Source organism: Haemorhous mexicanus, chromosome 23, assembly GCF_027477595.1.
Source record: "Haemorhous mexicanus isolate bHaeMex1 chromosome 23, bHaeMex1.pri, whole genome shotgun sequence".
Classification (NCBI taxonomy): Eukaryota; Metazoa; Chordata; class Aves; order Passeriformes; family Fringillidae; genus Haemorhous; species Haemorhous mexicanus.
The window spans coordinates 3,680,378-3,702,809 of record NC_082363.1 but is presented as its reverse complement, the minus strand read 5'-3'; the positions used below and the strand labels follow the sequence as shown (position 1 = coordinate 3,702,809).

Here is a 22,432-nt window from a genome sequence, read left to right as displayed (position 1 = left end):
GCCACAGAGGTGGCACTGCAAATAGTGCCTATAAATAGAAAATAAGCCTTTTCTGTGAGATGCCCAGCCAGAGCAAAGGCTCATTAATCAGGGAACAGGTAGAGCTCCAGAGCCCAGCCTGACTCTCCTCATGGAAACACAGGCTGACAGAGCTGTCTGAATGATCAACCACAGCACTTTGCTCTGTGCACAGGGAGAAAGTTTAGTCAAGTGTTTAAAATATGGAAATAAGAGTGAAAATGCCTGTGCTGTTTCTGCTGCTGACTGGCTGCAGGCACATCCCCTCCCTGGGATTTAATCACTGGCAAAGGACCACCCCCCACATGAGGACTGAGGGCAACACTGCTTGGATTGAGCAAAAACAGTAAAAAAATCTCACCATGGAGTGTGGAAGGTGGAAGTGGCCAGTGTGTGAATCACAGGGATTTGTGTGACAATTTAACAGCTGATGTTAAAATACAGCAGGTCATTTTGGGCTGGCTGCATCCTTGGGTTGGTTTCCATGTATCCTGCAGTGAGGGCATTGAGTATGGCCAGAAAAAATTGATTAATGGAGGGCAGTGAGTCCTCCTGTTCCCTTGTCTGTCAGCCATGGACCAGGGAACATTGGGGGGTGCCACACAGGGATCTGCCACCAAAGTCTAATCAAGACAGCTCTTGGTTTCCAGGTGGAGACTGGCTAATTGTGTGATTTAATCTGTGAAGAAATGGGCTGCTTTTGTGCTGGTTGCATAAAATCAAGCCCAGTTTACTCCTGAACCTGCTTTGACCTCATTTCTACTCTTAATAAAAATAGTAACAATGGCACCCTTCACCCCCAGGGATTTCAAAACATTGGGAAGCTGCATCCTCTGAGCAGAGATGTGGCAGGAAGGAATATGTAGGAATATGTTTGAAGGAATATGTAGAAGGAATATGTAGGTATATGTTTGAAGGAATATGTAGAAATTCCTTCTCCTTAGGAGGGGGACTCCTTTCCCTGACATCAGAGGGGGCTCTGGCCCACTGGGGCCTCTGCAGAGCCTGAGCTGAGCCAGGGGGGCACTGGGCAGGGCCAGGGGCATGGGCACTGTCAGAGCCCAGGATCAGGAGCACTAAAGCAGATCCAATTCTGCCACCTGCTGCTCCTCTCCACCCCTACAGCACCCCTGGGGTCACTCTGGACCTGTTGGAACCCAGGACATTCCTCTGGAGAAGCTGGAATCCCTCTGGCTGCCCTGGAGGACTTAAAACCCTGGCAGGGGTCTCAGAGACCTTGGCACAGAGCCCAAGACCCCTGTGCCTTTGATTTTAGCCCTTGGAAAAAATTACCAACTTTTGTGTGAGGATTTACAAGCCACAAGGGTTTGAGTAGAATGACAGGGAATTTGTCACAGGGTGGAAAAGTAGAATTTTGGGGATTTAGAATGGGGGTTCAAGAGGCAAGATGGAGGAATCTGGGCATGTCCTGTCCTCCTTCTTCTTCTTCTTCTTCTTCTTCTTCTTCTTGTCCTCCATCTTCTGCTGTGATGGTGGCACTTCTGGATTGGTTTAGAGCAGAGACAGACTGTCTAACACAGGTGATAGGGATTGGGAAATCATTGTAAATAAAGCACAGGTAGTTCTTAGTATAAAAAGCCAACACCAGCCCAAGGGCAGGGACTGTGCCACAACCCGACCTGCTGGACAGATCTCAGCAGGTTGGAGAAAGAATGGAATAGATAAGAGAAAATAAACAACCTTGAAAAGCAGAACTGACAAATCTCGACTTCTTCTTCAGTCGCGGGGCTGGGAAAAAAGAGACTTTAACACCTCGGGAGCCATTTCAACCATAGAAACCTGAGATGGACCCAGCCCTGCTCTGCTCTAACCTGGCTGGGGTTTTACTGAGGTTTACCAGAGGGGTTGTTGTATCTAAGCCTGAAAAAACACCTGGGGGGCTCAGTTAAGTGCTTTGCTTTCAGTGTTTATGTTAACAGCAGGAATGCAAACAGTCCCTGCAGCACGGAGTGGTAAAGGTGATGAAGAACGTCCACACCTGCCTCACAACAACAAACCCTGGGATTGTGCTAAGTGCACACTTTAAAGGAAAATTACTAATAATACAAAGGATGGAGACTGGGCTGTGCAGGGAGAGCACTGACGTAACCAAAGGTGCTTTCAAAGCTCAAGCATTTGAGGGGACAGAGGAAAAATGCAGGAGGTTTGTCTGTACAAACCAGTGGGGGCTCCCAGCCTCCCTCTGGACATCCCCAAGTGAGAAGGGTAAATCAGAAAGCTGACTCTGGGGCAGTTATCAGACACCAGTATGTGCAAAGCCGTGGCTTCTTTATCACTGTAGGCACTCAGAACTGCTTTACTTTTAGCTTTGAAAATCCAAGATTTTCTCCTTATGTGCGCCAGGCTGAGGCACTCAAGCAGCTAAGACAGTGTCTGGCCCTTAAAATGCTTCTCCATGAGCACTTCCCTGTTGGTTGTGAGTGCTCCCCACCTTGAGGTGAGCTGTGAGGACAAGGCTTTCACCTTCCTTGGCAGCAGAACCTCCAAGTGCTGACATCAAGGATGTTCAGGTTGCCACAAGAGATTGAAGTTGTTTGGGACTTAAAGGAGACTGAGGCTCCTTCTTTCATGGACCCTGAACCTCCTCTCAGGCCAACCACTGTCAAGGACAAGGATTCCCATCAGGTCAATGATCACTTTATATTTAGTGCTAACCAAATTTAGTGTCAAATCTGCTGTGAAAATTTACAGCTTGCAATATTTACCTGACAGGCATCCAGCCCCTCCTGTCCAAATACACAGTTCCTTAAATTAGACACAAAATGTGTCATGAGACAGCAGCCTAAATTACATATTTACAGCACTGGAGCAGGTAAGTACATATTTACACAGCCAGTCCTGGGTTCTTGCTTTAAAGTCACCTGGCCTGTTCAGGGTGGTTTTTAAGTGCTGATGGAATATTGAAGAGCTGGGAGGTTTGGGAGCTCTCTGGCCAGGGGCTCTCTGTGTGTTTACAGCAAGTTCTGCTCAATGAGCCCAGCTTCCCCCTGAAAACTGGGAGCAGCATTTCGGGGATCTAGTTCTTGGATTCAGTCCTCAGGGGTTCTTGCAATAGAAAGAATAAGAGTAAGTGACAAAAAAAAGCAACTCCCTCCAAAATGGCTGTGCCCAGGGGGAGGAGCCAAGCATTCCTACCTGGATACAAGCTGAGGTTTGGAGTGCCACAGCAGCCTTGCCCACTGCATTCCCAGAGGAGCAGCTTTCTTCTGCCCTGCATTCCCAGAGGGAGAGCAGGCCCATCTCCAGCAGCCCTGGAGCTCCAGAGGAAAACTCCCCCCTTGTGCAGGATCCCTGCTCAGGAGGGCTGCAGCCACCATGGAATGTGACTGCTGCCAGGGTCAGGTCCTATTCTGACTCTGCCAGAGGGTTTGGGTGGTTTTTTGTTTGTTCTATTGCATTTGTATTTTTAATTTTCCTAGTAAACAACTGTTATTCCTATTCCCATATCTTTGCCTGAGATAATTTCAAAATTATAATAATTGGGAGGGAGGGGGTTTACATTTTCCATTTCAAGAGAGGCTACTGCCCTCCTTAGCAGACACCTGTCTTTCCAAACCAAAACACTTGTTTACACAGCTCATGCAGGTTGACACTCGTCTCCTTCGAGGCAAGAAATTTGCTGCCTTTGAGAGATGTGCATCAATTCCTGCCACCATGCTCCCTCTTTAATGTCACAGACATTCAAACACGAGGCTGATCTCCTGCAACCAAGATTGTCTGGAACATTTTCATAACAGAGCTGTATCCAAACATCTATTTGCTCCACAAAAATTGAAGAGCCTTGTGGCAGTGATCCCTGGGGTCCCAGGATGAGGGAAGACACAAGAAAGTTGACTCCGTGTTCAGAAGGCTGATTTATTATTTTATGATATATAATATATTAAAAACTATACTAAAAGAACAGAAGAAAGGATTTCAGCAGAAGGCTGGCTAAGAATAGAAAAGGAATGAATAACAAAGGTTTGTCTCTGACCGAGACAGTCTGGACAGCTGGGCTGGGATTGGCCATTAATTAGAAACAACCAGATGAGACCAATCCCAGATCCACCTGCTGCATCCCACAGCAGCAGATAAAAATTGTTTACATTTTGTTCCTGAGGCCTCTCAGCAACTCAGGAGGAAAAATGCTAAGGAAAGGATTTTTCATAGAACACGTCAGTGACAGAGCCTGGTGCTCCCTTGCTTTCGAGACATGAGTGACCACAAGACCCTGAGACTAAAAAAAATTTCTCAAAACAAGCTTGGATAAATCTGACACATTCTCAAAACATCACCCTTTGCATATTATAATTATTCTCAGGAGCAGTGTTTTTTGTATGTTAACAAATTAATTACAACATCAGAATGGGCCAGGATAAACTTGATCATTTACTTGTCTTAGAGAAACATATTCAAGTTCCAAACTTGATCCATATTTCAGAGGTCTCCAAGTCCAAGAGGTTTTATCCCCAGGTCTATGTGTCAAATTGTCTCTTTTCTTTATAAGGTCATGCTACTTTCTTCATTAATAACTTCTCTTCCTGAAAAATGAACATATTACAGCAGAGCCCAGAAGTTCTGCTGTACATTTTCATGACTTGGCTGAATTTTTTATTTACCAATAAATGGATTTCTGAGTTATTGCAGACTTGCAATGATGAAATTTCACATTTTCTCACCTCTTTTCTGTGGCGGCCGTGAACATCTTAATTCTTTCAGATTTCTGTGTTCTTGAAGCAGAGGCAAAATAACCTCTGTTTCAGTGGGTTTATTGTGAATAAAAGTCCTTGTAATTTCTGAAGATTAAAGTGAGTTGGGACATGTTGTGTTAGACACAACAAGGGTATTTATTATTTAGGGAACCTCTAGGACAGCATTCTTGTCCCTGATCAAAGACCACTCTTTCCCTCAGCAAGAATGAGTGTCCCTAAGCAATTATTTCATGCTTACCTCTGCCAATGGGCACAAACCAGACATGCAGGCCCAGAACCTGGGATTGTGACCCATTCACAATGGTCAGAAAGGAAATAGAAAGGAGATATTCTTGCTGCAGCCATGTGTTTGCAGCATTGCTTTCAGCTATGGCTCAGGGGGTTTGGGGGGATTTGTCTGGAATAATTTAGGTCAGCTATATTTTGTAGAGAAAATAAAAAAGGGGAAAACCTTAATTATCAAAGATATTCTGTCTGAAATTTTGTTGTGTGGAGTATTTGAGATAAAGATACATTCAGGTTTTGTTGTTTTGGGCTGGGTGGTGTTTGGTTCCACCATCACTGAGCTCAGGCCTGGACTCATTCTGCCAGGAGTTCAGCTGGAGCTGGGCTCACCACAAAGCTGGCTGGGCACCTGTGAGGAAGGTCTAAATTTGCAGGTGGAAACAGCTGATCAGTTAAACAGATCAAAGGGGATATTTTGGTGCTGGGTATCCCTAATCCCATCTGACCTGTCTGGTGGAGCAGGGCATGCTCCTGTTTAAGAAGCTCTGCACCACAACACATTTCACCAGGTTACCTTGGGCTCCCCTAAGGTGTTCTGGTTGTACATTTAATTCTAAATGGCTCAATAAAAACAGATTAGACTTGTGGCTGGGGAGCTCTCAGATTTTGGAATTAATGTTTTCATACAAATTTCACAGGTGGTTCTTGTGCTTCTCAGTAATTCCCTGTACATCAAGCCAGTAATTTTTTCCATATATGAGCTTTGCTTTTAAAAGCACAGTAGATGATAAACATAAATGTTTCATTTGTTATAAATATTTAATAATTATGAATAATTGATGAGCAGATTTTAAAGCAAACTGATTAGAGTTGTGTGGAATTAAGGCTACCTTTGTATAATTTTCTAAGCTGTATTCCAGATATTGTCTGGGCTCGGCTGGGCTATAGAGATGCAGGCCTGATTGGTACTGTCACAAAAAGTATCAGCAGATGGGAACAAACAGAAAAATACACTTTTAATAGCTGTATTGGCGATAAAAAAAATATGGAGGACTTCATTGTGGATACCAACTTTCATTCCATTGTAATTCATTCTTTATGGATTATCTTAGAGATGTTTTTTCAAGAGAATGTGTTTAATAGCACAGCACTAATAGCTAACTGTGATTCAGTGACTTTCACCTATTTTGCTTTCGATTTTTTTCTAATTGCCTTTGATGTCCCTGGGGCTTTGAAGCCTAAAAAAACCCCATATAATGCTTATCCAATTACCAGGGTTCTTGCATCTCTGAAAGATTTCATCAAGGACGCTGCTTTCTGGCTCCTGCATTCAGCTCAGGGGCTGTCCCCAGCTGATTTTGGGTGTCTCACAGAGCCACAGCCCCTTTGCCAATAGGTGCCACTGTTGCTCTGCAGGTCTGAGTCGTCAGTGTCCTTCACTTGAAAACTCAACCTTGAAAGCACAAATCTAAATCACAGCGACTCAAATGTTTCAGAGGTAAAACTCAATCCAGACCATGGCCAGGGGCTTGTCCTTGCCAAGACTGTGCTGTATGCTTTTTCTGTTCCTAAAAATAATTATAATATTGCTAATCTTGAGCAAAGATGAATTGCATTGAATTAATGCCAGAAATATTGAATGTAAGCCTTTAACTTGCTGCAGGTTTATTGCTGAGCCTCCGACCAGGAGCAGCTGAACTTTGCAGATCTCTGCTCTGGGCCAAATGGGATTTAAATGCAGAAGTTGCATCTTGGAGCAATAAGAATTTGGACTTGTTACCAGCACTTCCTGCATGGGGGCAAAGTCTCAGGGTGGCCTATCCAGCAGTGGAAAGGGCTCCCAGGGCTGTTTCCTCCAGGTTTGCAATCTGGTAATGCAAGGTCAGCTAATGCAGTTTGCTTTGCAGCTTATCTGCCATTAAGTGCTTTCCCTGTGTAAAGCCAAGGGTAATCAAGGTCTGCCTGCCTCCTGCATGGGGAGGAACCTTGCTTCACCTTGTCCTTGGACATGCAGCTGTTTCCTACGTTTGCTTTATTCTTAGATGTTTCAGACATACTGTGGAATAACACAAGGCTCTTTTCTCCTCTTTCTTCAAAGAAACACATAGCAAGCTGTGTAAAAATAATAATTAAAAAAATAAAACAAGAGGGCAAAACAATTAAGAGTTTTATGTCCTTTCAAGTTCCATCCCACTTGTTTTGTGTTTTGGCTTGGTTGTTTTTTATACTGCAACTATTTATTGACTAAAAACCAAGAGATGAAAAATTTGTTTTCAGTGATTTAATATCTCCTGAAATAGCCACCTGCAGGTCAGGATGTAACCCAGCAACTTGTTCTAACTGGTCTAAAGCTGTGTGCCTGTCTAACCTAATTCTCACTCCTGCATGGAGCAGCTCCCACAAGCAACAAGCTTTATTAAGCAGTGCTTAAGATCACCCTAAGCAGTTTACACAGGGGCATCCCCAGCTTCTCTGGCTCTCACCAGCTGCCCAACAGTTTGCAGACATTCTGCCCCTCTTCAAAGTCCAGGATTCTACAACATCTTGGGGAAGAAATCCCTGGTTGGGAGGTCATGAGTTTTGGTTGGTTGTGTCAGCTGACAAGTGGCAAAAGCAGAAATTGTTGGGATTTCACAGGAAATGGGGCAGACACTGGACATCACTCAGCTTCCTTCTAGTGCAGTTTTTCATCAGGTCTTCAAGATGGCCATGGAGAGTGGGTTTTTCTGAGACAAGATTAAATGTTAGAAATGATATAATTAAATGTTTGGTCTGGGTGTTTTTACTCTACAGTTGTCACAGGGAATGTTTGTACTGTTTTGACAGCAGATTAAGGACAAAATGGATCTTTTTGTTCTCAGGACATATGTGTCCACCCTCTGGCTGGAAGAGGAAATCACTGTTAGACACTGACAGATGAGTCATGTTATCAGTCAGGAGTCCTGATTCTTCAGAGCCTCTCTGGTAGATATTTGAAAAGTTACCACAGGTAACCTTTTACTTAAAAATTCAGAAAGATAATAATACTCCATGAATTCTCCTGCTAGTTGTATCCCACAGTTCTCCTTGTTTTCAGCTGATACTGGATAGGGGACAGAAATCTGTTCATTGACACTCTCCTTCACTGCTTCCTGTGGTGAATAAGGATTGTGGTGTATGAATAACACTTGCACTTTATTAATCCAAAAAATAAGGTACTGACAGGGTAAGAAAGTAGCCAAAAGTCACCACAAGATCCATTTCCAGAATTTAAACAGAAGGAGGTTCCTATCTCTAAATCTATATATTGACCAGTGCACCATGTTCCATTCCATTGAATTAACAATGCCAAGAACTACCAAGAATGGGGAAATCTGATTTCCGAGGAATCCAGGCCAGCTTGCACTCCAGCTGCAGAGGGGAGGCAGCACAGGTTGTAGCTGTGCCCATTGCAGTTCTCAGCACACTCTGCCACTAAATTTTGGCTTCTTGCTTCCTGGTGATGGATGAAAAGTGCTGCAGTGGCAGGCCCTGAGATGAGAGGCACATGATGCTGCTGTGCACAGCATTCAGATGGCTCAGTGTGGTTTGAGTCTGCATTTTTGCCACTGATATCACAAACCTTTGTCAGTCATTGTGTTACTTATCATTTAATCCCTGAAAATAAAGTCATTTGCATTTCAAGTGAATTCCCACTTAAGCAACTGCATCTGTATGTCATGAGATCTGATCAATCTGATTTCAACACTTGCATCATGGATTTGCAGACACATTTAAGAAGGCTGAAAATGAAAAGCTGATTGCTTTGTGCTGCTTAAGGGTTTTGTGCAGCTGCATTGCATATCCAACCTTCCAGCTGCCTGTCTAAAGAGAATGATAACAATACTTGGGGGTGGAGAGGACCTTGTTGGAAGGGACATTCTAGCAGATGATACTTGTGGGGAAAGTATTGTAAAAGATCTGGGCCTTATTCAAGTGCAGTTTGTTTATATGAATTGGAGGTGTGCTGATTAAATTAATCCTATTTTACCAGCAAGCTGCTATTAGAACCCAGGGAATGCCCTGAAGCCTCAATACCCAGTCCCAGGTGGGAGTAACACACTGATTTTTTTCATGTGCCCTGGTCACCCCCAAGGCACAGACTGGGAAACATCCAGGGAGTCCCAGGCAGCACGTGCTGGGTGCCTGCCTGGGGAAGGATTCCCACTGGAATCCAACCCTTGAATGGCCACAGAGCTGCAGTGCCTTCCTTTACACATACAGTTGTTTAAGGATATATAAAATAGGATTTAAGTATTAGTGACAGATCATCGCTGCCTGAAATGTACAGGCACCACAGCCCCACACTGGAATTTTCTGTTCCTTACCCCAAATTTCCCCATCATGGTTCTCCTTAGTGTTTGGTCTGTGAGCTGGCAAGCAGGTGAGGCTGTTCTGTATGAGATGCTGCTGAGTTTATGTATGTGAGAGATAACACTCAGAATTGCTGAGGCAGCCCAGCAATCACAGCAGCTCTGTCCCAGTGCTCCTTTCTTCATCTACACAAGCGCTTTTTTGGAAAGTCTGTGTTCTTTGCTGATAAAAGTCAACTGGTAGAATCAGCCAAAATTTTGGATTGGTTCTGTAGTGCAAATAAAAGATACTCTATTGCACTTGAAAATTATCTGTGCTTGGTTAATTTGGTTAGATATCTTCACCTGCCATGGGAACTAGCATCTGAAAAGGATGAATGAGCCATTTACCCCTCTCTCTTTGTTCTATTTCTGCTGCTGCAGATTGCAACACAGTCTGGCATTTGGTTCCAGGAAAAAAAAATCTAAAGGAAGCAATTTTAGCAGAGTCAGGAGGATCTGCTTGAACACCTCTAATATTGAACCTAACTGGCATGTTTTGACAAAGTTAAAAGTCTAATGACAAAATTTTGCTGAGCCCCTTAAGCGAGGCATGAAATCTATTGAGCAGCTCTGCTAGAGAAGATGCTCATATTTCTACAAGCAAATGAGACCAATATCCAGATTATTAAAGATCCTCCAAGTATTAATAAGTATTAAATTCTGGAAAGATTAGTGAAGTCTCTCTTGCATGATGTTGAAAAATATTATTGTCTATATTGATGTATAGTTGTGTTTAAGTGGTACAGCATCCTCAGGTGACTGCCCTAAGTGCCATTTTTAATTGGCCAATATCATATCCAGTGTGAACCTCTCTATGCATCCTGTGCTTGGCATTGCTTCTGCCCTGGCTTAAGGAGAGGAAAGGCAGACCATAAACAGAATAAACTAATACAGGCCAAAAAAGATGCTTATCCTTCTCCCTCTTATCACTCTTGTGAGCTGAGGCTGGACTCCAGCTGACAGCTACAGCCCTGTACAGGTTCTGACCTGCTCTGTTCCTGCCCTCACCTTCCTGACCTTCCTCTTCTTTCTCTCCTGATCTTTCCTCTGTCCTCTTCTCCAGTCAGTTTCCAACGAGAGCTACAGTAGAGTATTTGGGCCCGATTTTCCACCAATCCTGCCCATCTTTTTGTGATGCAATCATATTTGTTTGTGTCCCTGCTTGATGGAACTGTCCTTCAAGTTATGTGGGTGAAACATTACCCAGTAGTGCTAAAACTGGGGCAGAAAGGGGCTCCAGTCCTGCCTGTGTGCTGGGAAACATGGTGATGCTGGCCATGGAACCATTTGTTTGTTGTGCCCACGGTGACAGAGACCACGCTTGAGACAGCATCATATTTCCTAATTATCATCATGTTTATTATTTTATTGTCAGTGGCTCATAACCCACTAACGTCAGCTGGGTTTTATTCTCACACCACACACACCTCCTAACACACAGCTTCTCTTCACACAGATGTTTTTTATTTTTAAACAACTGGAGCAAACCAGGATGCCCATTCAAAGAACTGTGCTTTACTAGCAGAGCTAAAGATAAGGGCTTGCAGCATGGTACAAGCTTGTATGAGGTTTGCATATTCCATGTTCCAACTAACAGCTGGAATGAGGTTCTGATGAGCCTTGTTTATCATTGTTAATGGCTGCTCCTGATTCACTACCCATAACCTGATATTAAATATCCTAAAAAGATATTTTCCTAGGTTGAGGCATGAATAGACTCATGGAATCTAAGGTGTTTACTATAAGCTTTTTAAGAAGTTAACAACCCTGTCCAATCCCCTTTTCCCAGACGGAAATGAGAAGCCACAATAATCATACAGGCTGATGATCCCATGGAATCCATCCTCAAGGTGGTACCAGGTCACTCGAACCCCGTTGTCCTCCAGCCTCTTCTTGTACAACAAGCCATCGTCCCGCAGCACGTCGTACTCGCAGGTCAGGATGAAAGATTCTGGCAGCTGGTGAACAACAGAGTCTTCAGCCAGCAGTGGGCACAGGTTGGGTTCACAGAATCTCTTCACTGTCTCATAAACTTCAGCTATAAAATCAGTGGGCCTAAGCGGCTTCACACCTCTGACCTTAAATTCCTCAGGGATGTTGTCTGGACTCACCCACTTCCTATACTTCAGCCTCATGTCTGGAGGGATGTGAGAGCCCTCCAAGACCTCTTGCATGTGCAGTGCATCCCCATTGAGGTACAGCAAAGCAAAGAAAGCAGCTCGTTCCCGGAAGAGCAGAGGGACTCCCCGATTCTGTTGGTAGGATGGTAAATTGAAGTCCAGGGCCTGAAGGCCTGGGTAGATGAGGATCTGAGCACGGAGCCTGGGGAGGTCTGACCTGCCTGCCAGGGTCTGGCTCACAGCAGCTGCCAGGTTGCCCCCAGCACTGTCCCCACAGACAGTGACCCGGGCAGGATCCACGCCGTAGTGCTGCAGGTGCTGCAGGAAGTGCTGGCTGGCGCTCAGACAGTCTTCGTAGGCAGCGGGGTACTTGTGCTCAGGGGCCAGACGGTACCTGCGACACAGAGACAAGAAGAAGGAAATGTCAGTAGCAATAACCAGGAAATGGTCTCATATGCTGTTCTTCAGCTCTATCATTTTGGGGTGGCCTGGCTCTAGGTTAGGATCTTCAGTGCCTCCAAACAGCTGCTCCTCCATTTGGGACTGCAGATCAACTGTAAATGGTGAGTTCAGTCACAAGGGCTCACTGAAGTAGGATTGTCTCTGATTAATGATTTGAACAAGGAATTGAACAGTTCTTAGTGATGGTGAAAACTCCCTCTGCACTTCTGACAAGATTTAATAATTTTGTGCCTCTGCTTCCTATGTGTAAAATAGAAGGATTTCAGAGTGATTTTCTCTTTTCCCATAGTCCCCAATTGCTTGGAGCATCTTATTACATGTCCATATGTTCAGCACAAGGAAGACTTTTTTCACCTAAGTTTTTAATTGGCTTTTATAGACTTACTTAGTGTGCCAAATATTTCCATTTGTATCTTTTCGGAGTATCTCTGGGCATGAATAGTTAAGGGCTGCGAAATCTTCTTTATCACTATTTTTCTCTTTATGAACTTGACTGAATCCCATAGAAATTCCTGTGCCAAAAAAGAACATCTCCAACACCAGCACAGCTCTGCTGTGGTCCCACAGCAACAATAATCTCCCAACTACAGAAGTGGGTAGTGTTCACTTACTGCACAGACACAACTACTGAGTCACTCTCCCTGGAGAGGTAGCGACACACCTTTTCATAGGTATCTGCAAAAGAAATATTGTTGTCAGTGCTTCACTACTGCCCTCAGCTTTGAGACAGCCTAAGAAATGTCTGTTCCAAACAGGTTTCAGACTTGATCTCAAATCACACGCTGAAACCACATCTTATTTCCACCTTCTAAAAAGATGAGAATATTCTTTCTACACCACACAGTTCCTCCAGGAAGTATCTTACCAAGGCTTCCAAATACCCAGCCTCCTCCATGGAAGAAGAGGATGCCTCTCCTTGGCCCATCCGAGGTAGCTTTAGGCTGATAAACCCTCACAGGTACTTCATTAAACTGCAGATCCTGGATAAAGAGCTTTGGATCCAACCCCAGTTTCCGCCCCTGTCGCACGTATCGGCCAAAAGTGATTTGGCTGCAAAGCCCAGTCTTCTCCAAAATCCTTCCCTGTTAAAGGTAAAAGACATTAAGGCATCTTTAAAAGTCTGGAGTTAGCCAGGGTATAAAAATTCTGCATTGTACTTACATCAAACTGACGTGAAGGAAATTTTAAAGAAATACAGAACTCTGATTTGGAAATGAAACCATTTTCCCAAGTTCTCACATCCTGCAGTCTGTAGAAAAATTTACTTGCACTACTCCAATCCAATGTCCTTGTAATGTCACAACAGAAATTTTATAAAGATCAGCCAAAGTGGCTGTCTTGGAGTACATATTTTAATCATCAGCATTGTCCTGCACATATTTGTGGTCATTCTTGTTTCATTTATACTTGATAACAACAACGAAATGCCTTATTTAGAAACAGTTCTTCATTGCTGAAACTAATATTCATGAATTAGACCATAAAACTCAGTGAATTTGCCGAGCTGTATTGTGCAAGTTAGTTACTGCTTTTTATTCACACAACAGAGCTACTGAGCAAAATGAAGTTCCTTCCTTTCCCAATGCTCTTGCAAGCTAGAATATAAGTGAAATAATAAGTGAAAAAAGAAGCTGGGAACCAAACAGTTACCAGTGACTGGCTGAACAAGATCCCTGTTTTTAATGCCCAGTGAGGCTGTCTTGTCACCCGCTAGTGGGGTTCAGGATTGCTGGGCAGCTTTGTCAGTAAATTTAATTTAAAGAGGATGTAAATGGTTTAAGAATCTGCGTGGAGGAAAACAAAGTCTGTGTGATAGCAGGGATGATGTTTGTGGCTAAAGAAATGACTAAACGAAAGATTTTAAGAAAATCAAAGACAGCAAGTAAGAGATGCAGAGCCGAGGAGGGCTCTAATGCCGTTTATGCAACGCTGCCAAAGAGAGTCCAGGGATTAAGTAAAGCAGCCCTAACCGGATTGTGTGCCATAAATGTCAGAAGCGGCAGGAGCAGCTGAAGGCTGCAGCTCGTTTTGTGCAAGGTGAGGGCAGTTATCACGCAAAACACCAGCCCAGCCCCGAATTCGAGGCTGCCATCATCCGCTCGCAGTCTCCGCTAACCCGCCCCAGGCGCGGCTCTGAACCGGGAACGCGGTTTGCCCGCGACATGGGCAGTGCTCCCCGCGGCAGCCGGACCGGGGGGGCCCGGGACAGCAGCCTCGACCGGGGGGTGCTCGGGACAGCATCCTCGATCAGGGGTGCTCGGGACAGCATTTTCGACCGGGGGATGCTCGGGGCGGTGTTTGGGCCGGCGGCGCCCGGGGCAGCATCCTCGACCGCGGGGATCGAGGGCAGCGCCCGGATCGCGGGTGTCCTTGCAGCGTCCGGATCGGGGAATACCCCGGGGCAGAATAGGTGGGCTCCCCGTATTCCCTCCTTATGATGCGGCACCGCCAGCATCCCACGGGGACAGCGGGGACACGCGGATCCTGCCCCGGTTCCCCGTGTTTGTGCAACCACTGCCGCCCCCAGCCCGCGGGTCGCCCCGACGCCCCCTCGCCCCCCGCACCGCCACTCACCAGCGCGGCGGTGCCGAGCAGCAGGGTGAGCACCAGGCGCAGCTTGGCCGGCTGGTTCACCCCGGGCGGGATGTCGTAGCTGGGCAGGCCGAGCAGCACCGCGGCCGCCGCCAGCGCCGCCAGGGGCAGGAGCAGCAGCAGCAGCGCGGGCAGCAGCGCCATGGCCCGGCCGCGGCCCTGCGGGGCTCCCCCGGCAGCGCTCGGCAGAGCCGCGGCCCCGTCACGGGCCGAGTGCGGCCGCTCCGCAAAGCCGGCGCAGGGGTCATGGTGCGGGCGGCCGGGGGGAGCCGCGCGGAGCGGCCGGAGGCGCCGGCCGGGTAATCTCGGTTCAAGGAGGCCCGGCGTGACCTGTGCGCGGTACCGGGGAACGGACGCGCCCGGCGCCGCCTCCCGCCGCCCCGGGCTGGCACGGCCCCCGCGGCCCCGGCCGCAGCTCCGCGGTGCTCTGCCGGCGGGAGGTGAGAGCACGGGCTGGCTCAGTAAGGGCTGCCCTTGCGCAGGGAAACCTAAGAAAAGTCAGCATTTGTTTTTGTAAATAGTTCTGTTTTTCTCAGCACTGTAGGATTTTTTCCTTTTTTTTCCTGAGGATTTCCTTAGGACGAGGAGCAATGGGTATATACTAAACCGCAAGTTTCACTTCAGCATGCGGAAGAACTTCTTTACATTGAGGGTGACGGAGCACTGGGACAGTGCCCACGGAGGGTGTGGAGTTTCCTTCTCTGGATTCGTTCGAAGCGCACCTGGAGGTGTTCCTGCATCACCTGCTACAGGTGACCCTGCCTTGGGGAATTGCACTGGATGATCGCCAGAGATCATTCCCAACCTTAGCAATTCTGTGATTTTAATGTCCTCAGTCTGGCTGTTCTGAGTGTGCTCACTGCTGTTCTTCCTTGCTTTCATCAGCAGGGTGTAATGAAGCATCATGTCAGGGAAAACACTGTCTCACCCTGTAAATAAAGCTCAAGCCAAGGAGAAAGCACAAATTGACAGATTCCAGCAGAGAATAACTGTACAGATTCTGCAAAAGTTAATACTGGGGGACAGCCTTTGGAAGAATATGAAAACATTTTCCTTGATATTCTCTCTTTAAGCTGTACCTTCCAGTAAACACAGACCAAGAGCCCAGTTCACTGATCCTTCCTGCCTTTCTAAATCCTGATGTCAGCATTTCTTCTCAACACTATATCCTACCCTCTGTGGGCATAGTGGAAACTTTGCAAAATTTAAAAGCACTTTGTAGAACTAAAATTATTTCGAAATCAGAGCAGCCCTTACTTGCCTCCAGCTAGGTGTGCCCCATCAGCTCTGGCCTTGCACTGCTACCTTTGCAGCCATGGAATATTTGCTCAATCTCCTCACTGAGATCTTGATCTCTGCCTATTTGTCCAGAGTTTTCCCTCCCTCACTATCTACCCAGCTTATACTTTTTAGATAAATTAAGTCATGCTTTGGAGCTTATCAAATGGACATCACAAATAAACTGGCTGTAGTAAGCAACATTTAATCCAAATCATTCCACATAGATTATTTGTATAGAAGTAAATAATTTAGTAATTGAAGACAAGGAATTAATCAGATGCCAATTTGAAAAAAAACAGCGCACAGAAAAATTGTACTCTCAAAAGATTGAAGCGTCAGAAGTCTCACAAGGAAAAGATCTGTGTTAAGTTGAAGTTCATGGGTCTTAGAAATAGTCATTTACACATCAAAAGGTGTCACATTCTTGCAGAGCAGCACTACCTGAAGTTCGAAAGCCTAAGCAGTCATTAGTGGGAGAAGCATAATGAAGGAGAGTTCTTTTTACAGGCCTTTTATAAATTCAACAACCCTGTCCAATCCCTTTTTCCCAGATGGAAATGACAAACCATAATAATCAAACAGGTTTACGATCCCATGGAATCCATCCTCAAGGTGGTACCAGGTCACTCGAACCCCGTTGTCCTCCAGCCTCTTCTTGTACAACAAGCCATCGTCCCGCAGCACGTCGTACTCACAGGTCAGGATGAAAGATTCTGGCAGCTGCTGGATGATTGTGTCTTCAGCCAGCAGTGGGCACAGCGTGGGCTCACGGAGTCTTTTCACTTTCTCAAAAACTTCAGGCTTGAATTCACAGGGCTTGTGTGGTTTGTAGCCTCTGACCTTAAATTCCTCAGGGATGTTGTCTGGACTCACCCACTTCCTATACTTCAGCCTCATGTCTGGAGGAATATGGGAACCTTCCAAGACCTCTTCCAGATCTGATGTGTCCCCTTGTACGTACTGCAAAGAATAGTAAACTGCACGTTCCCGGAAGAGCAGAGGGACTCCCCGATTCTGTTGGTAGGATGGTAAATTGAAGTCCAGGGCCTGAAGGCCTGGGTAGATGAGGATCTGAGCACGGAGCCTGGGGAGGTCTGACCTGCCTGCCAGGGTCTGGCTCACAGCAGCTGCCAGGTTGCCCCCAGCACTGTCCCCGCAGACAGTGACCCGGGCAGGATCCACGCCGTAGTGCTGCAGGTGCTGCAGGAAGTGCTGGCTGGCGCTCAGACAGTCTTCGTAGGCAGCGGGGTACTTGTGCTCAGGGGCCAGACGGTACCTGGGACACAGAGACAGCAAAAGTTGTACAGACTGATTTTATGAAAAATCCTTTAGCTAAGATCTTTTCTCCTAAGAAGCTGAGAAGCCTCAGAAACGAAATGTAAACAATAATTATCTGCTGCTGTGGAATGCACCAGGTGCATCTTTGATTGCTCTCATCTAGTTGTTTTTACTTAATGGTCAATCACAGTCCAGCTGTCTCAGACTCTCTGGTCAGTCAGTCTCAAGATTTTATTATCATTCCATTTCCTTCCTTGCTAGCCTTCTGATGAAATCCTTTCTTCTATTATTTTAGTATAGTTGTTGTATATCATTTTCCTTTAATACAATATATCAAAAAATAATAAATCAGCCTTCTGAAACATGGAGTCAAGATTCTCATCTCAACCTTTGTCCTGAGACCCCTGCAAACACCACCACACAAAAGTAACAGAAGGAAATGTCCTAAGTGTAAATACAAAATTTCTACAGCATCCTGGTTCTCCCTGTCTTGGACTAATTTTTCCCTCAGGAAGAAAAACTCATGAAGGTATTTTTATCTACTAAACAGGTGTTTGTCCAATGAGTAATCACAGAGAAGTGAGAGCCATAGAATGGGGCTGCAAGAACTTAGCATGGTTGGGATATTCCAAGAGCCACCCTGATCACAAATTAAGTGATGTAACTTCATTTTTCTCTTCTAGTGTAGACTGCTTCTGGTTTGTGGATTAACTAATTTAATCTATCTGCACCTCACTGTTACTGAGGAGATTTCATTTTTGTAATTATTTTTTCTTTATTTAAATAACTGGGAGAGTTCTATTTTTCAGTACTACTGGTATTAGTAGTACTAATTAGTAGTATTATTACTTATTAGCATTTGAGTCTCACTATTAGAAAGCTCCTTGAAGTTCACAAGGTAATTACACCTATTTAAATGGTTCAGTGAATCGTCACCTTCCAAGTCAGTTTATTAGTCATTTCTCAACACATTGGAACTCTCTTCTGGAAAGCATTCCTTGCTTTTTTGTGATGCCAACATAGCTCTGTGTTGGGACACACATGGACCTTACTGTGGGCTGTGTCTGCACTGCTAGCTGATGGAGCAGGGAGAGAAATGAAAAACAAACAGCCCCCCTGAAATTCTGCCTGGACACCTGGGATCCTGGGAAAATCATAGAAAATGCTGAGTTGGAAGGGACACTTGAGGATCCTGGTGTCCAGGTCCTGAAGAGGAGCATTCCCACCAGCTGCACATCCCTGCAGTGCTGAGAGGCAGCAAGAGGCAAAAAGGCTTCTCTGGGGCAGCTGGCTGTAACTCACCCCACGGACACCACCAGCGAGCCGCTTTCCTTGGCAATGTACTGGCAGATCCTCTCGTGGGAATCTGAAACACATCAAAGGATGTTTTACTGCCCACAAATGGTCCAGCTCCCCTCATCCCTCTCCCCCTGCTGCCGCCTCCCTTTGCAGCTCTGGATGGGAAAGCCCAGCCAGACTTCAGTCTTCCAGTGGCTGGAGGTTATATAACTTTTCTAATTAATCTTTAAATATTGTTTTAATTAATCATAACCAGTACATTAATTATAAGCAGTGTGCTAGTCTTAAATCACTTTTAGGCAGCATGTAGCTAACTTTCTTTACACAGACTATTATTGTTGGCTTGATTGGGAAAATCACTGAAACTTTTAAAAGTTTTGCCAAACTAACCTGATATGCTTCAAAGAACAAGGCCTGGGAGAGGGTGTGAATTGTTGAAATTGGATACAAGAAGGGCAGAATTTATGAACTACAAGGACATTTTGTAGAAACCAGAATATAAAGAAGCAGCTAACAAAAGTATGCTGGAAAGTCCCTACCAGAGGAAAAATTCACTAAGAAGACTAAAGAGGATAGAATACCAATTAATGAAAGAGAGAATTAAGTAATTGTCCTAGGCTGCCGTTATGATGCTTGTATCCCCATTCGTGTGTTCTGCTTATGCTGGATATTATGTTCTGTGCCTTCACGACTGGCTCTGAAGAGCGAACGTTTTGGTTTTGTTATCAGCCTGCTCTCCCACGGCTGGCAGGACACACAGACGGGGCAGTACATAGTGCTGCTTTTTGCTTCTGCTCATTAGTTAGTTTAGCTAAGCAGTCCGAATTTTTTCCTGGACTGTTTTTCCTTCCTCACCCCCCTTTTTTTTTTTTAAATAAACAGGTTCTTTCCACTTCATTCCGAGGAATCTTTCCCGAACCAGTTGCGGGGAGGGGCCCCCTTTTGGAGGTTTTCTCCCAAATTTGCCCTAAACCAGGACGTAATTTAGAAAAAACGGGCATCAATTTCTTTGCTTGCTAAGAGTATACAAACAGGTGAAAAACTTCTGCATCAGCGTCTGTGTGGAGGCCGGAATTCTATCGGCCACAAACACACGGTGTACGCTAAAGCAACGCCTGGCTAAGAGGGACAGTGCCGGCGGGCTGTGGCGGCGGCAGAGCCGGGCCGGGGCCGTACCGAGGCTGCAGAAGATCCAGCCGCCGCCGTGGAACAGCAGCACGGCGGGCCGCGGCCGCGCGGAGGGCCCGCGGGGCCGGTACAGCCGCACGGGCACCCCCCCGAGCCGCGCCTCCTCCTGCTGCACCCCCGGGGCCGGGTCCGGCCTCCGCCCGGAGAACACCAGGCGCTTGATGGCCAGGCTGCTGCACAGCTCCATCTTCTCAAAAATCCTGCCCTGTTGGGAGAGAGGGAGGACAGCCGGGGTGAGATGAGGGGAGACCGCACACGGACTGCCCTGAGGGGGCAGCCGGTGAGGGGGAAGCAGGAGAAGGGAGAGCGGTGTGAGGGGCAGCCGGTGAGGGGCACCGGGAGAAGGGAGAGCGGTGTGAGGGGCAGCCGGTGAGGGGCACCAGGAGAAGGGAGAACCGTGTGAGGAGCAGCTGGTGAGGGGGAAGCAGGAGAAGGGAGAGCGGCGTGAGGGGCAGCCGGTGAGGGGCACCGGGAGAAGGGAGAACCGTGTGAGGAGCAGCCGGTGAGGGGCACCGGGAGAAGGGAGAACCGTGTGAGGAGCAGCTGGTGAGGGGCACCGGGAGAAGGGCAATTGGAGAGCGGCAACTGGTGAGGGGCAACTGGTGAGGGGGAAGCTGGAGAAGGGAGCTGGTGAGGGGCACTCACTGAAGGGACACCTGGTGAGGGGAATTGGTGATGGGGCTCCTGGAAAGTGAAGGGAATTGGTGATGGAGCTCCTGGAGAGTGACGGGAATTGGTGACAGGGCTCCGGGAGAGTGATGAGCTGCTGGTGAAGGGGCTCCTGGTGAGGGGGAAGCCGGAGAAGGGAGAACCTTGTGAGGGTCAGCTGGTGAGGGGTAGCTGGTGTGGGGGCACAGAAGGGCAGCTGGTGAGGACACTCATTGAAGGGACACCTGGTGAAGGGAATTAGTGACGGGGTTCCTGGAGAGTGACGGGTGGTTGGTGAAGGTGCTCCTGGTGAGGGAGGCCTTGCCAGTGCTCCCAGCTGTCTCTCATCCCTCTAAGGTTTCTGGGGTTTCTGTTTTTGTCTCCTGTGAAAGCATCCAGTCTCCCATTACTGCTACTTCCACTACCCAGCCTCCCATGTTACTGGAAAGCCCCAAGAATGGCCTAAAATCATCATGTGTGCCTAGCTAAAGTGGAAATCAAAGCAATCTCACTTTTTATAAATATTTAATTTTAAATTTAATTAGGGAAGCTCAGCTGATAAAGCTTGGGCTCTAATGGTTGACTTAATCCTTATGTAATAGGGAAAATCTGACTGAGGTCTAACAGAAATGATTTTCCAAACACTGTCCTCTCAAGTCAGCCCCCAGAAGAGAAAAGCCATCATTTAAGCCTTGATAGAGCTGGCAGGATTCTGGTATCTACACGTAGAACAAGATTAACACCTAACAACATTTCTCACAGAAGTTGCAGCAGAGTTACTCACCAGAGTAGATGTAACAATCAAAGCAGCAACAATAAGTCGAAGTTTTCCGGGATTGCTCACTCCAGGAGGGATGCTGCAATTGGCAAACTCAGTTTGAATTGTTCTTATGATTGCTGATATGAATGAAGCAACAAAAACCACCAGCAGTATCACTGGCACTAGATAAAAAAATGCCATTTCACGTATCCAGAGGTGATGTGTCTTCACACCTATCTGTGAGTTGGCTTTTTCAGGTAACAGCAAGGCCTGGAGCAGTCCCAGTTGCAAGAGATCTCTCAGGTGTTGCTCACTTTAAAGTCCTTGGAAATGTTGTGCAACGTGCCAGCAGCTATCACACTGGAGAAGAGTCAATGTGTTTAATTTCCTGTTTATCTTTATGGTAATTGTGGGACTGATAAAGGGTCTGGTATTAAATATGGAATTATTGGATTGTGGATGATAGCAGTGAGTGCTCAGAGACTGCAGCTGATTCCTGAATGAAGTTCTAGTCCATGACAGAGAGCCAGCGAATATGGAGATTAAAATATCCCTTGCAGCTGATCTGCAGCCAGGACATTCACTTCCTGCATTGTGGGCATGCTTTACATGGTTTGGCATACATACCTTTAACAGGGACTTTTAGAAAAGAAATGGGAAGAAGGGAGGGGTGGGGGGCAAAAGGTAAGTAACAGGCTCTGCAAAAGTAAATGCATCACTCCTATTTTGTTGTTAGATTAACTGTGGCTTGAAGCAACCTTGGCTAGACTAAGGTGGACTTGGCTTTGGAATGAGATGAGCTTTAATGTTCCTTCCAGCCCAAACCATTCTGATTTTAGGATTCTTTTCAAGCACAAGTTTTTCAGCATACACATATGTTTGATAAACACAAGAAAACACTTAAAGCATCTTCCCCATTGTAATTTAAACAAAGCTGCCAACAGAGTATTTCTGCTGGGAACAGTTATATTTCTAAAAGTCAAGTTAGCTAATGTGACTTCATTTTTTTGAGTGTAAAGTACTGGTTAGTACAAACAGTACTTTAGCAAACAGACATCTTCTTCAAATTTGGACTCTTAAAGTCAGGTGCTACATGTAGCAGAGAGTACAGGCTGTGCATTATAGCACTGAAGTGTCAGTGTCTTTCTCCTTTGCCAAAACACACACTTCTAGGAAAAATGAAATCATTGATTGTAATTGAATAAAACAGGTCAGACCAGATGTTGGCTTAAAATTTTACTGCATCTTTTATATCTTCTGAGAGAGCAGCACTTGTACTGGAGAAGTGTCTAGTCCAAACAAATGATTAAAATAGGGAGACTGCACTTCAGACAGCACTAGAAGAAACTGTTCTTGAAGTTTCTTTTATGGTGATCACACTGGCATAAATGCTTATTAACAAATTGTCCTATATGAACTTCTTATATGGAATTTAGAAGCATGAAAGACCACAGAAATTTGGCAGTTCTTACAGAA

General features: G+C 46.0%; 3 protein-coding genes across 3 annotated transcripts; all 3 read right to left on the bottom strand.

Moving 5' to 3' along the window:
• Positions 1-8,273: 8,273 nt before the first annotated feature.
• CFAP107 (cilia and flagella associated protein 107) lies at positions 8,274-10,472 on the bottom strand. Its single transcript, XM_059866408.1, is given in 5 exon segments — positions 8,274-8,338; positions 8,341-8,370; positions 8,373-8,447; positions 8,450-8,542; positions 10,337-10,472. Coding segments are annotated over 5 exon segments (399 nt in total).
• A 193-nt stretch (positions 10,473-10,665) lies between these two features.
• On the bottom strand, positions 10,666-14,874 carry LOC132337791 (arylacetamide deacetylase-like 4). The gene is made up of 4 exons (XM_059866681.1): positions 14,485-14,874; positions 12,776-12,992; positions 12,522-12,585; positions 10,666-11,842 (listed from the first exon to the last, which is right to left on the bottom strand). Exons 1-4 carry the CDS (start codon positions 14,644-14,646, stop codon positions 11,068-11,070), a joined length of 1,218 nt encoding a protein of 405 aa, XP_059722664.1. The 5' UTR covers positions 14,647-14,874; the 3' UTR covers positions 10,666-11,067.
• Positions 14,875-15,965: 1,091 nt separating this feature from the next.
• On the bottom strand, positions 15,966-21,166 carry LOC132337790 (arylacetamide deacetylase-like 4). The gene is made up of 4 exons (XM_059866680.1): positions 20,981-21,166; positions 19,537-19,753; positions 18,364-18,427; positions 15,966-17,059 (listed from the first exon to the last, which is right to left on the bottom strand). The coding sequence occupies exons 1-4, from the start codon at positions 21,155-21,157 to the stop codon at positions 16,285-16,287; spliced, it is 1,233 nt and encodes a 410-aa protein (XP_059722663.1). The 5' UTR covers positions 21,158-21,166; the 3' UTR covers positions 15,966-16,284.
• Positions 21,167-22,432: the final 1,266 nt, after the last annotated feature.

Coding starts and splice junctions, on each gene's coding strand:
- LOC132337791 (XM_059866681.1), bottom strand. CDS start 14,646: ATGGCGCTGCTGCCCGCGCTGCTGCTGCTGCTCCTGCCCCTGGCGGCG. Junction 12,586..12,775: donor CTGGGTATTTGGAAGCCTTG/GTAAGATACTTC, acceptor TTTCTTTTGCAG/ATACCTATGAAAAGGTGTGT. Junction 11,843..12,521: donor TCAGTAGTTGTGTCTGTGCA/GTAAGTGAACAC, acceptor TCTGTGTCGCAG/GTACCGTCTGGCCCCTGAGC.
- LOC132337790 (XM_059866680.1), bottom strand. CDS start 21,157: ATGGCATTTTTTTATCTAGTGCCAGTGATACTGCTGGTGGTTTTTGTT. Junction 19,754..20,980: donor TGATTGTTACATCTACTCTG/GTGAGTAACTCT, acceptor CTCTCCCAACAG/GGCAGGATTTTTGAGAAGAT. Junction 17,060..18,363: donor TCGCTGGTGGTGTCCGTGGG/GTGAGTTACAGC, acceptor TCTGTGTCCCAG/GTACCGTCTGGCCCCTGAGC.